The following is a 14407-nucleotide window of genomic DNA, read 5'->3' on the forward strand; positions in this document are numbered from 1 at the left end:
TTTTTGTCGTAACTATAAGTTCGTGGAAAAAATTGATCAATCGTAGTTGATTATTCTTTGACTACAAGAATAATCAACTGACTGGTCGATTTTCTCATGGATTTACAGTAACGACTTAAAATGGTGTTTTCTTTCCAGCTGAACTGGCTATACTAGTTCAAGAAATTCACTGGAGCGTGAGAATCTCGTACGTACGCTTCAAAGTGTATGTAAATTTCTCGCACTAGTGCAGCCAGTTCAGGTAAAAAGAGCAGGCCAAACGTCTCTTACGTGCAAAGGCCTCTAGCAAGAAAATATCTTGTATGTTCAGCGACAGTTTGCAACATTTTTTTTTTTATAAGTTTTTGAACGTATCTCCTGCCCGGTGGGAAAATTCTTAGTAATTCTCAGGATATGCATTTTCATCTTGAATATGAGATACGCTGTGCAACTCGTCGGAAAAAAATGTTGCAACCTTTTTGACCGTGTCTTACATCGTGTCTCGAAGGATAGATGCTCTCAGAAATGAGCAGAATAGAAAAATACAAATGCTTATTTCATTAACGAACAATGCTCTTTATCTTTCCAATAGTTTTGTAATCGTATGCGATACGCGTGCGAATATAGCAAAAGTGATACATAATAGAATGAATTTAATTATATCACACGCATGTGCGATAAATCTCGTAAGATCTCGACACGCCTACGCAGAAACGCAAAGTCCCTAATATTTATATACATAAAGGAACCGCGAAAACGTCGTTAAAGAAAGAACAGTGCTTCGTTTTCTCTTATAATTAATAGAAATCGCATATCAAACCTCGTTCACGTCGACAAAGTCGCCTAAATCCGTGAGGATATTTAAAAGTCCGCGATTAAACCCTTCGACTCTTTAATAATTAATAAAATTACAAGCGCGTGGAAGAGAGTACAACCGATGGGGAAAAAATTGATATATGCAGGAGAAAACTAAACGTACGTCTCTTTGCATTTCAGAAAACTCCCGGCCGTGACGCAGGCCGAAGAGATGGCTCTCCGGGGCCCGGCCGACGTGCCCCAGGTGTGATTCCAGGGGCCCGGACTAATGGCGCACGTGGACACCGGTTAGCTGCGAGGAGCGCTCGATGTCCACGTGGTCATCGAAAGTCGTCGCGGATGTGCCAGGTCGTCGGACCCGGAATCTCTGGAGTTCTCGCGACGACTCCGCGCAATTAGTCGAGGCCGCGACACTGGGAGGAGACGGAGAGACTCGACACGTGTTGTTAGCCGCGCATTTAGCGCGAAACGCGGCTGCCCGCTATTCCGCGATCGCTCTCTTTGCATCGTCGATTCGGTGAGAACTCAAATTCCGAATCGGACAACAACGAAAGACACCCGGAGAGGACAAACGGCCCGCGCTTCGCGCTGTTCGTTTCACGCTCCACATGTATCCGGCTGATTGTCGTCTCACATTCTCGATGCACTCTTAAGACACGCTCCCGCGAATTTCTCGGAAAGAGAATGAGAGAGAAAGAGGGAGACGTTCAAAGCGAGACGGACGGCCGGGGCGAAAAATGCGTTGCCAAAACGGGACGCGTGCTTGTGCGCGTCCGAGGCCCGTGCGTGGGCACAAACGGACTTACGGCCGGTTCGATACTGTATAACTCGCGAGCCTATTACATCATGATTTTACACATATACATACACACATGCATACATATATACATAAGCATAGATACATACACATGTATACATAAACACAAACTTTACGTTACTGTATTATAATATAAGCAGATAATATATTCTATACTTCGTCCAAATTTGAGAATAAGTTGAAAATAAATGAACGTTTTCTTAGTACCCGCCTGTTATTGTCATTAATTATTCTTACCTGCTTACGACAATATTCAACTCATCAACATGATCATATTACAGAAAAATAACTGTTAATCGTGCAATAATAATAATCGACAAAAAATTAACTAATCCGCTCTTTCCTCAACGTTCATTCACTTATATTCCCCTTTAATTTAATTATGTGACTATTTACACGCTAAGTTACTTCCGAACTGGAAATAGTATACACTAGAATAATAAAAATACTGCATATGTATAAAAGTATTATATAAAAATATTATGCAAACTCATAAAATGCTTATATCTCATTTAAAATAATTTTGGAGAAATAATTCTATTTACAAAAGACATTCTCACACGTGGATTCTTGGTAATTATTTAGTAGTTATTTAAGCGTGTAAGCTAATATTTGAATATGTTCAGAAGTATTGATGTAAAGGTTCTTCTAAAATCTCCTCTAGCGTGCGGACAGCGTTCTGCGCGCATTGTTGCGTAGCTTCGTCTTCGTCTTCCATTATCTCAGCGAGGAAAGGTATCGATTCCGGCAGTAACGGCATGAAGTCTTCCCCAAGCTTCCTCGCGATTTCCACCTACATCACAATGGCAAATGGAATTATTCGATAAATACACCTAAATAATGTAACGGGAATTAAACTGGAAGAAATTGGTTAAAGATTAGGAGCAGAAACCCTTTCGTTTATAACGAAAAATACCTAAATATAAGAATAAATAAGAGCTTCTTCAGTGAGATTAGACTGTTTCAATCACAAGCTCTATAATAAAGAAGCCATTACGTCTCAACTTACCAATGCGTTCAAAGCAGTACTCCTGACGTAAGGCTTCGCGTGCTTGGTCTTCAGTAAAGTCTGGGTAATCAGCTCCTTATGCAACATGTCATCAGGAACGGCTCCAACGAAGGAGGCTATGCAAGGTATGATCAATCGGCTCGCTCGGCTCTCGTACTCTTCCTTCGTGCCCATCGTGTTCTCCAGCTGGTCCACTAACAGCTGCGGGAGGGTCATGTACCGTTCCTCATTGATGGTATTACGCGTAATGTAACTGAATACACGGGAAAGAGTCAACAAAATCGCCTCTATCAGCTCGATTCTGTCCGACTCTTTGGGAAGCGTCAATGTGTGAAGAGTCCCGTTGAGAAACGTGTTGCTTTTCAGCAACGAAGCCGCATGGTGGAAGAAGATTCCGGCGAACTTGCCGAACAAGTTTTTCAGACACTCTGCCATATTCGCCGACAACCTGAATAGAAATGATCAGAGTCACGTTATCCAAAGTACACGGTGTGTGGTGAACGGTTAATATATTACTTTAACTGTGCAAAAGTGAGAACTACTTGAATTCCCCGATGTATCATACGCACCTGTAGAATGTTATGTTTCGTTCCAAGTGCGTCGTATTTCCCTCTGCCCATCTATACAAATCTTCGTACAACGATCGGAAAGTCACGTCGTTCAGCTTGTACATCAGGGCAATCATAGCCTTGCTAGCGCTTTCTTCAACCGCGACGACATGCCCCGCTGTGTCTCCGACGTTAACGTCTATTTCGTCGCCTACGGGATCCTTGATACTCTCGCGAAATTGTAGAACTTGTAGGAAGAACTCGGTGAGACTTTTTATCTCATTTCTTATGTGCGCCGACTGCGCTTTCTCGAAGGAATCGGCCAGCACGTTCATCAACGACGGTATACGTTGGTAGAACTTCTTTTTCAGCTGTTTCTTATAGGTAATTCTGACAACCGGCAACAAATCGTTCAGAGGTACGCAGCTGGATAAATTCTGCGAAATCATCTTCAATCGTGAAAGTACGACTGTGGTCTGCAAACATAGATTTAGATTGAAGGAAACGTGCAGCTTTAAAGGTGCGTTGAAAGAAGTTAACCGCACGTCGACGATAAGATCTCTGATATGTATTAACTGTGCAAGCATTTTTCTACGGAAACTGATGATAAACTAATCGATATGATAAATCCTATATTGTTACCAAAGATACGCTACTCGAGTCAATTTCTAGACACTTGAAATATTACTTGGGACAAATTAATAATCCGACTAGTCGCGACCCAGCGAATGTTATTTCCTAATTAATTCTGTAGAATTAATTCTTAATTCAGTAGAAACGCAGTGTTTAAAACTGGCTTTCTGAATAAACAAGTTGCCAGAGATTTTGCGTCTCTTATCCTTGACCGGGGACGGAACCATAAATACCTTGGGATTCCCCGTGTCGGTGTACAACGAATTCAATATAATCAATTCGGACAGAAGATCCTTCAAGTATCTGGTGAGGAATTTCCCCAAAGACTCGACTATCTTCTGTAGGGCAGTCAGGATGCTGACGACCATCGAATCCGGTACGTTCTGATGACAATGGGTCTTCATCAGCTTCAAGATCTCCGGCATGAAGTCATCCAACATGCCGATAGCGTTGGATTGCATTAAACTGACTAGTTCCGCGAGGCATAACACCGCGTTAGCCAAAACTGGACCGTCTCTCGACTTCAACAGGTCTACCGTTATTCTTAGAACCTGCAAATAATTATCCCAAGAAAACCACAACGTCGATTATGATATCGATTACATAGAGAACATGCGACTAAACCGAGCTGAATTTCATCGCGCGTATTTTCAAGGAACAAAGTGATTTTCCGCGTTCGCCGTATTTGTCTACGCACCGGCTGAAATTGGTCCACGTATGTAGCGGCCAATAATTTCGCCAGCAATTTCAGAGAGATCAGCGTCGTCTGTTGAAGAACCTCGAACTCTTGGTTCCCGTTTCCCCCTTCAGCGCGAACGATGCATACGAGACAATCGATCAAGCCAAGAAGATTCGTGTGATCTTGCTCGCCGAACTTTTTCTGAAGCAGTCGAGCGTTCAGCAACTCCAAGATCTTCTTCCTCACAGTTAACAGCTCATGACTCATGTCCGCATGAGCTTGCAAACGCTTGACGTTCTTCAGGAACATTGAGTTCGACAACAGGTTGTTCACCAGATCTAGCACGTCGTGTAGATGATGTAACAATATCTTCCAGTACTTCGCGAACACGTTTTCGTTCTCTTGGTGCTGATTGGCGACCTTCAAAATGATCTGAATCAGCGCGATCAATTCGCTCGCTAAATGATCGCAGTATTTGTTCATCTTATTCGCTTCGCTCTCGCTCAGCTGAGGTATCTGATTGATGAACTCCTGGGAGGATAAAAGGCGGACGAGGAAGTGTATCGCCGTTAATTTGTACTGTCGTAGAATCTTCGGGTTAGTCTTACTCAAGTCGTAGATATGATTGTACTTGAAACTCATCGCCTCCCCTCTCGCCTGGTTCTCTTCGATGTTGATCGGTAGATCCCGGACGAACTTGATCACCTTCGTACACACCTGACGGAAAGATCGAAAATGAATTCCTGATGTTCGAAAACTCTTTTGGGTAGAAAACAATTCACATAATGTAATTATTGTAATTATTCGTACGACGTAAAAATTAAAAGAATACTTTTTGAAATAAAAGCATTTAAGGGAATTGTGAGCAAAGTTCAACATTCAAGGTTTTCATATCTTTCCCTGACTTTCCCAAGTTTCCCCCGACCGATGTAAAAATTTGACCTTTCCCGGTTTCCCATCACTGGCAACCCTGACCATTTAAATAAAAATATGCCAAATGGAAATGTGTGCTCTACCAGAGAGACATCGAAATCAACTTCGAGCATTTTCGGCAATATAACTCATTATGTCAATAACAGAAACGAATGTCTCCTTCTTTCTTCAAATCAGACACGACTTCGTGCAATGTTTACAATGTCACAATCAGTATCTATGCATATGATACTATAATTTCTCATATATGAAAAGATTTAGAAATTCATTCTTTAGATTATTTCGAAAAAAATTGCTAATTTCTTTTCTATGCCTTTTAAGAGCGTTGCAGATGTTGAATCTATCGAATGATGACAAATGGCATTGGCTGACATCCAACCTGAAGTAGCTGCAGCATCGAGAACTCTTGGCACATCTGGAGAGCGAACTCCACACACTGCACGGCCGTCTTCTCGGACTTGGTCGCACGGTTCTCGAAGGTGATCAGGTAATACAAGTGCAGTTTGTCGCCAAGAAGCTCGAGCAATTTAGCGAACAACGGTATCCTCCTGTGCTCGGGTATATCCGGCAAGGAGCTCACGAAGATTCGCAGCATCAGGCAGGCGTGGCTCTCGTCGCTGGCGGCGTTGACGATCGGCACCACCGTCTCTAACACCTTGAAAGTGATCTGGATGGAATAAGAATCGTCCTGGCGGACCATCGTGCTGCCCATGAACGTAAAGATGGGCATGATGTTGATGAGCGCCCGACTCACGTCGACCGTCCTCACCAGCTCGACGAGCACCTGCAGCGCGTGATGATGCGTCTGCGGGTTGCGGGACGTCCTGATGCACTTCGTCACGAGAGCGATGTGCATCGCGGCGTTGCGCAACGGCAGGCCCTGCGTCATCAGACGGTGGATCGTCTGCAGGATCAACTGATTCGTGTACTCCACCGGACTGAGCTCCTCGAGGCTGACGCAGACATTAACCAGGTCGAACAGCACGGCGTACAGCGTCTCCTCGTGCTCGATGTTCTTGGCGTGTTGCACGATTTGCAGCAAGGCCTCGCCGCGTTTCCACGCCCTGCTGTACACGATCTTGGGAGTCGTCATTCGGCGTGGCTGACGGTGCCTCTGTCTCCTCCTCGAGTTGCCCGTCGCCTCCGGCCGCTCCTCGGGGTTGCTCTCTTTCATCGCCTGCAGCTCGGCCTCGACGAGCGACGCGTCGATGCGGATCCGCCGGATCGCTCGGCTCGCGTTTGAGATTACGCTGCTCACTTCGCAGTCGGTCAGCAAGTCCAACATCTTGGAGAAGATCTTCGTCTGCAGGTCGCGTGAGATCCGGCCGGCGCTCGCGAAGAACGTGTCGTTGATTTGTTTCAGCAGCACCACGCTCGGTGAGGTTTGCTCGCCGGAGGCGGTGAACGCGTAAGGCTCGTACTGCAGGATACTCGATTCGAAGAAGGACCACACTTGGCCGTCGCTCGACAACGCCTCGACCGTGGAACCGTCGAAACGCTGCAGGATGTTCCTCAGGGCGTCGCCGGCCGGCCGGCTCCTGGTTGACTCGTCCGCCAGTTTCTGCAGGAGCTGCTGACCCAACGGCGCCAGTCGTTGGAGGATCTGCGTGCCGTTGACTGCCGACAGCATGTCCAACAGCTGGGCCCTGCGGTCTATCGGAACGTCTTCCTGCAACACCACGTCGAACAGCAGCTTCTGCGCCTGTTGCAGTTTCTTCCGTTGCTTCATACGGTGGGACACGTCGGGATCCGGCGAGAGGAAGTAGTAGAGCATCGACTGCAGCTGTTCCGCGTCCTGCTCGATCTTCGCGCTCTGAGCTGCGACTTCCTGCAGCAGCGCGGACAACGGCTCCGTCGCGAGACTGAAGCCCCGCGTGAGCTTCCTCAGGATTTCTATCGCCGCCGCTCGGCAGACGCTGTTGGGTCTCGCGAGACAGAGCAACAGATTCGTCACGAAGTGCAGGTCCTGGAACACCCACTGGACGGAGCAGTGGTCCAACAGCTCCAGCGTGATCTGCAGACAGTGATAAGAAGTCTGCAGGCCGACGGGATTTATGTACAGCTGCGACAAGAAGCTGACGAGGTCCTTCATCGTGGCGAAGTGTATCTGGAAGAAGATCTGCAGGTATCGGTAATAGTGTTCCCTCCATCGTTTCTTGCGCATGCCCTCGAGGAGCATCTCCAGTAACCTGACGACCAGGTTGCTCTGTTCGGCGTTGTTGACAAAATCGAGTTTAGGCTCGGGCTTGAGGTTCACCCGTCTGAACACCATCTCCAGCACGTAAGTGCCTACCTGCAACGGCAGGAAGCCCTCGTAAGTGAGCTTTATCGCCAAGTGGATGTTGTTGCCGTTGATATTGTTGCAGTCGCGCAACGGCTTGACGTACGGGTATTTCTTGATCATGTCCGATGCTATCTCGATCACGTCGCGGCCCACCCTGGCCGGAAGGGTGCCCACGGTCACCCGGCAGACCGAGCCCAATAAGATCATTTTGAAGAATACCGAGGCTGCGTCGCCGTGAGAAACCTGCTGACGCATTGAATCCAGTATACTGTTCGTAGCCGGCAAGTATTCCGGCATCAGGATGTAATGGAAAGCGACGGAGATGACCGCCCCCGCGTTCACGGAACGCTGACCTTTGCTCTTCTTCATGTCATCGAGATCCTTCGTCATACGCTGCATGTAGATATTATTTCTACCGAAATTCGAGCGCAGGACCTCCGTTGCGACTTCCATGTCCTCTTCGGTAGCCGGAAATACGTACGGCAAGGCTGTGATGAAGACCCTGGTGTCGTCGCCATCTTCGCAAAGTTCCAGGAGTATCTTCAGAGCCGGTTGGGCTAACTCCTTCCTCGATGCGGTATGGCATGTCGACAATAAAGTCACTAACTCGTCCACCAGAGTGTCAGCAGGCAGCAAACTGCTCAGTCTCGTGCTAGAGAGGGACAGCAGGGTCCTCACGACGTCCATGTCGTCGTCGTAGAAGCGCGCCTTAAGCGTCCTCATCATTATAGGACGGAAGCTCTTAGGGACGTTCACGTTGCCCCGAGCGAGAATTTCCAAGGCACGCACTCGCTGCACCGAATTAACGTGAGCCAATTTGTCCAGGATCTCGACCGATTCCTGCGTCTCTTTGGTGAGGAAAGGCCAGGATGTGAGGAAATTCAACGCCTGCCTGGCGTTGTCCTTGTCCTCATTCTGTTTCATGAGGTGTTTCAAGTGTCTGTCGAACCTATCCGGATAGCTACGCTCGAAGCTCTGATAAAATCGCGCTAGAAAGTCCTTCGCCTCTTGCGGCATCTCGCTCTTGAAGAATTTGCATGTCAGTACGCCGGACAAAATCGCATCCACCGTGTTACCGCTGAGTTTCACGTACGTTGCAAAATCGCTCATCATGCTTTTGACACCGGCGGTACCCACCGGATCCTCGGCGATCGCTTGACAAGCCGCCTGAAGGAAAGGCACGGTAAATTGCGACACATTCATGTTTGTTGAGTGAATCTGAGCTACGGTCTCGATGAACCAGGACTTTTTAGACAGTTGGAGCAGAACTTTTTGAGGCATGACAGTTAATCTGTTATTACTCGGAGACTGATAGAGATACAACAAGAGCATGGTAGCTTCCTGTTTCAAGTGTGCTTTCTTGAAAATCTTTAGCAATATCTTCTCTGTTTTATCAGCGTCGAGTTGCATCTGTAATTTTCATGTGAAAATACAGGTATATACAAACATTATTCACTAATCTCAATTTTTCAAGCAATTTTCGGAAATAGATGAAAATGATTTCTACATAAGAAGTTAAATCACCTTTGTCATCAACTGTGCAATGATCATGTAGCTGCTGGCGACGATATCAAGAACAGGACTTTTCAGACCATAGAAAAGAGTTGGTAGTAGGTAGTTCAATTGAACGTCGGTGACGGTAGTCACTTCTTCAATTACACCTAACAACAACGTGGTATAAAAACCATACAAAGTGTTCAGCTTAGGTGCCTGGTCAGGATAGGTTTCTACGGCGGATATTACGTGGGTACACAGTATCTGCATAAATGCCTCATCTGTGCTTAAACGTTTAACAAGAATTTCTGACACTGGTGTTTGACCTCGCTTCTGTAAAGATGTCAGCCAATGCCATTTGTCATCATTCGATAGATTCAACATCTGCAACGCTCTTAAAAGGCATAGAAAAGAAATTAGCAATTTTTTTCGAAATAATCTAAAGAATGAATTTCTAAATCTTTTCATATATGAGAAATTATAGTATCATATGCATAGATACTGATTGTGACATTGTAAACATTGATTTCTTACTTAAGAACTCTACAAAGTCCAGGAAATAAATAGTACACATAATAAAACATATTATTAGAATAGCATTGTTCTTTCAACTGAGTATTTTTATTAATACATACCTAGCAAATATACGAGATTCATGATACGGCAAAATCAACAATATAAAGTCATCTCGGTTGTATTTATGAATATGGTATCTGTATATTAGCCATTCCAGTGCTTTGTGTGAGGCATTTGTTAAAAAATATGGAGATAAAAGTATCAAAAATTTTTTAATTTCTGTAGTTACTTCTTGATTTACTGTAATATCCTCCGCAGCACGCTCATAATTCAAGGAATTTTTAGAAAATAGTGTCCCTTCAAACTCAACAAAGAGTGAGGAACTTTTTATCAATGTCTGCAGACCGCTCTGACCTAAACAGATTAAAGATATGTGGTCAGAAATCAAATATGTAAAATATTTCTTCTACTCTGATTTAATTGACACAATATCTCCTCTTATTTAACATATTAAGCGCTGTGCCAATTTTACATGACTTTCCCCTCAAGCTGCACGGATCACTGATGGTTCACATTACAATAAGTTTTATAATAAGATATATCTTACAATATATATAAGACTACAAAAATTAATACAATAAGTTCAAGTGAAACAAACTATATTTGTTTCACTCTAACTTACTGTATTAGTATATACCAGTTCAGGAAATTCTTCGAAAAAGAATAGACCTATTGTTATAAAGAGGAAGAAAAAACAAGTAAAATATATGTTATGCAGTCTGAAAAAAAGTTCAATGAGCTACTGATAGCACTCAACATGTTAACATAATTATTGGAAGTACAAAATAGAATTTCAAGTAGCATTGATAAAATACATGACATCCCAGCAACAATTTTCACATAACTTTTAACATGTTTTATGTCGTATCAATTTTATTCACTTGTTCATGTGAATGATATACGCATTTTTCAAACTGTGACAAGAAAACATTGCATTAGCCGTTTGTTCGCTAAGTATATATCGCACCTTTATGAGACACATTTTATTTTGTAAATAACATGTTTCATTATATCAAAAGGCCTGAAGGGAAAATTTGGCGTAATTCATCAATGATCCGCGCAGCATAACACATATTAAACTTCTACATCGAGAAGTTTGTCCAATCAGAACACTTATTTACAATGGAATATTTTTTGCAAGGTTTCACTTTACAATGAAATATAACACGTAACAATAGAATGCCACGAAAATAAAAATCGTAAGAGAAACTGAGTATTACAAACAAGAGAGAAACAAACCTATACTCAATATGATCTGCCGGTCCCAATTCGCAGCTTCTTTTGGATCACATAGTAAACTGGGTCGTTTTTTGTCCTGCAGAGTTGAATTCGTCTGCGAGGATATATTTTGAAAAAGTTGGGCTAAACTTTCCATTGTTAATTTGTAAACCAAAAACTTAACGGCCTCTAACTACTGCTAGAATTCCGCGTGTTGAGACACGTGCGCATTTCCATCCGTGCGATCAGCGAGGGAACATGAAGACTATTGGTGCTTTCCATTTGGTAACACAGTCGACACAAACATCATTTTGTCTTTGTTCCGCATTCAATGAATAACAATGATAGGATAATGCTTGCGTCGACTTGTGTCACCAAATGGAAGGCACCAAAAGTGAGACAGAGAACTAAAAAAGGATAAAATGTTTTTATTTGCGCATGTTGAGTTAATTTCAGTAAATCCCGTGTCAGGCTAGTATTTCATGCGTTGTACGACAAGCATTCGTAGGATGCGCCGATTGGCTGTCGAATAGAGAATTTCTAGTGTCTCCAACATTTTCTCTAAACACCCTAGAAATTCTCTATCCGACAGCCAATCGGCATATCCGGCAAATTCGTCGGACGACACGTGAAGCACCCTGAATCTACCAATCACACAGATATGATGTTTCGTGCTTTTGCCGTACGAGGTCTCCCAAGTCAAATCTGGGCTTTGCTCTTGGCTTTTGCCGGGCTAGCCGTTAGATAGCCGGAAGTTCTTGAACGAGTCTCGACGTGTTAATTTGTGCGGTTCCTAAAGGACGAAGTAACGATACTTTTTGTACGTGTATATTACGTCGAAAATGGCTACAATTTTGCGCGTGAAGAGAAGAGACAGCGTTCTGCCGGAAGATGCACTCATCCTTTGTAAACGGCAGAAATTATCCAACGACGATGACGACGACGAAGCCGCTTACTCGGATGTTGTTCCCGCAATCGCCAAATTCGCTGGCACACTCAAAAATCCAGTGAGCACTTAACAATTCACATCGCGAATTCCACTGTTAATCTTTGCATCAATTTTTTTCCACTCCTACAGAGAAAGTTTCGTTATTAGCGAAATTCACTTCATGCATGAATTCAGCACTGGAGAAAATATTCAAAATAGATTTCACATAAGCACGTAACCTGATTTATTTTATTGTCATAGAATTGTGTTTCTCTTTATATCTAAGATTCCCTTAATAATAAAACGTTCTGCACATTCGTATTTATATCTGTTGGACGAATTAAGATCAGGTGTTAGAAATATATATGAGTTCACTACTTATATCATACGAAATATAGTGATTCTTGTTAATAAATAATTACCACAACTATTAATGTTGATGTGTTAATATATTGAAACAATATGGCAAATTATAGTATTGACTGTTTTGGTGATTTCCAGGAGGAAAGTATTTTGAAACATTTGGTTAAAACTTTGAACAAAGAAGAGTTAAAAGCTACTTTCAAACAGCATCCTAGTATGAATGTTTTGGTACAGATGCGAGAACAGGCAAAAGAGAACTCGGCCAAAAATAGGTACAAGGTTGTCAATCGTCATCGCTCGCTGAATACATCTGATATAGAAGAGTTTGAAGATAAAGTCATGAGGTTTATAGATGTAGAAGATTCAGCTTCCCTGATAGCAAACCAAAATACAGCAGCTGCAGTAATAGAAGAAGATGAAGATAAGGTATGTAGCAATTGATATAAAAATTGCGTGTTCTTTACAAACATGACAGAAATAGTATTTTTTATTCATATTCTACGACAAAAATAGAAAAATCAAGGTTATGAAAATGTAGATTAGCTAAATGTGGTACGAGTAAATAAGGAGACAAGAAAAAATAAACAACTTTTTTTAAGTATAAGTGAAGTAGGAAAAAATTAATAAATAAATAGCGAAAGTATATAAAACAACTTCATATAAATGAAATAAAGTATCTGAAGTAAAGTATAGTAACAAATAGATGACCAATAATTTGGAAATAAAATGGGTAAGAAATAAAAGTGTGTAATAAAATAGAAACCAAATATAGAAGTGAACCAGCATGCTACAACAAACGTACACATGCATGATGAAAAATTGCAAATAATATGTATTTCAGCATAGCAACTATGTATACGATGTGTATTATGCGGACAACTGTGATTCTTCCAATGATTATGTATCGATACACCCGCTTAACTCGCAAGAGCTAGTGTATGAAACACCCGCAGAAGAGGGTTATGCGAGCGACCATGATTCCAACGATTCGAATGCGGAGTCGTATTATCAGAACAGTTACCCCAATACTGAGGCGTCAGATGAAGATTCGGTCGATGAAGACGACATGAGAGCTGCCATCGATGGCCTCAGGGTTTACGACTTTTCCAGCGACGAGGATTACCTGGACAATACCGAGGACTACGGTGATGAGGGCGAGGTGCACGGGTGCGCGTACACTAGGTACAAGCAGAGGATGAAACCATTGTTTGACGAAAGCGAGGACACCGAAACCAGCAGTGAAAACAATTCTGACAACGACGATGAGGCATTCCTCGATCAAGGGACGGACGTCTCGTGTTGAACCAGGGAAACGCATAAAAGTCCGATTTTATTGCTATCGCGAAGTTGATTAGCACAAAAAATGTGTGATCGAGATTTACCTCTTTAGAATGGAACATGCTATTTATGCAATAATTAAGAGTTTTACAAACAGTTACGTATTAATGTAAATATTCCCAAAGTCACGCATGGTGCGTTCAAGAGTGAGGATCATTTGGATAGTTGAAAGAATTCATATTTCGAGGATCCTCGTGTGACTGCCTATTTTTAGACGACTTTGTTGAACTTTGTTAAAATAGTATGCAATAGTATTTAATTCTAAAACCAATATAAGTAAGGTCGGTTCGTGTAATAGTTGCATCGAGAAGGTTGATTTGAAAACGTCAACAGTGAAGTATTCCAATTCTATTAATGTATGTATGAATTTGTTTCTTGTTGATGCATAAATGTATATGCATCGACCTCAGTGTATCGATTTTTCTGCGTGTCGCAAATAGATTTTAGCAATACCGGTGTCGTTGTAAGGATTTTACGCGAATCACAATTTTGTCCATCGGTTTCGGAATTCGTCATCCCGCAAAAGTTTCATTGAATATTGGTATCGAATAAATTTCCATTTAGTATACATCTCAGTCTTGATCTTCGCCTTCTCCCCAGCAAGAAAGAGTGAGTTGTAAATGTCATAAGGTTTTATTTGTACGTTTATATATATTTATTACAGACTTTTCTCTATAGATATATTTCGCGTGTAAAATCCTTTTATCAAAATAAAAACGGCAAAAGAGACGTAAGCCTAAGAGACTGGAAGATCGATCACGCAATCGTCAGCGAACTTCTATGAGGTCTTCG

At 42.7% G+C, this 14407-nt stretch overlaps 3 protein-coding genes across 4 annotated transcripts in view; 2 read left to right on the plus strand and 1 right to left on the minus strand.

The window, feature by feature from the left end:
- Window positions 1-1818, plus strand: part of LOC106740835 — a 26911-nt gene extending 25093 nt beyond the window's left edge. For both annotated transcript variants that reach the window (XM_014612268.1, XM_014612267.1), the window contains exon 5: window positions 976-1818. In XM_014612268.1, coding sequence (XP_014467754.1) covers window positions 976-1045 — 70 coding nt within the window. In that variant the 3' untranslated portion in view covers window positions 1046-1818. The remainder of the gene's footprint in view (window positions 1-975) is intronic.
- LOC106740834 (HEAT repeat-containing protein 1) lies at window positions 1481-11374 on the minus strand. Its single transcript, XM_014612266.1, has 9 exons — window positions 11008-11374; window positions 9828-10122; window positions 9223-9586; window positions 5794-9108; window positions 4500-5198; window positions 4036-4353; window positions 3191-3645; window positions 2622-3069; window positions 1481-2405 (listed from the first exon to the last, which is right to left on the minus strand). The coding sequence occupies exons 1-9, from the start codon at window positions 11141-11143 to the stop codon at window positions 2235-2237; spliced, it is 6201 nt and encodes a 2066-aa protein (XP_014467752.1). The 5' UTR covers window positions 11144-11374; the 3' UTR covers window positions 1481-2234.
- Window positions 11375-11725: 351 nt separating this feature from the next.
- Window positions 11726-14183, plus strand: LOC106740857 (probable RNA polymerase II nuclear localization protein SLC7A6OS). The gene is made up of 3 exons (XM_014612304.1): window positions 11726-11993; window positions 12416-12703; window positions 13119-14183. The coding sequence occupies exons 1-3, from the start codon at window positions 11829-11831 to the stop codon at window positions 13578-13580; spliced, it is 915 nt and encodes a 304-aa protein (XP_014467790.1). The 5' UTR covers window positions 11726-11828; the 3' UTR covers window positions 13581-14183.
- The last annotated feature ends 224 nt before the right edge of the window (window positions 14184-14407 follow it).

This window comes from Dinoponera quadriceps, unplaced genomic scaffold (genome assembly GCF_001313825.1).
Source record: "Dinoponera quadriceps isolate SergipeBrazil2010 unplaced genomic scaffold, ASM131382v1 scaffold545, whole genome shotgun sequence".
NCBI lineage: Eukaryota > Metazoa > Arthropoda > Insecta > Hymenoptera > Formicidae > Dinoponera > Dinoponera quadriceps.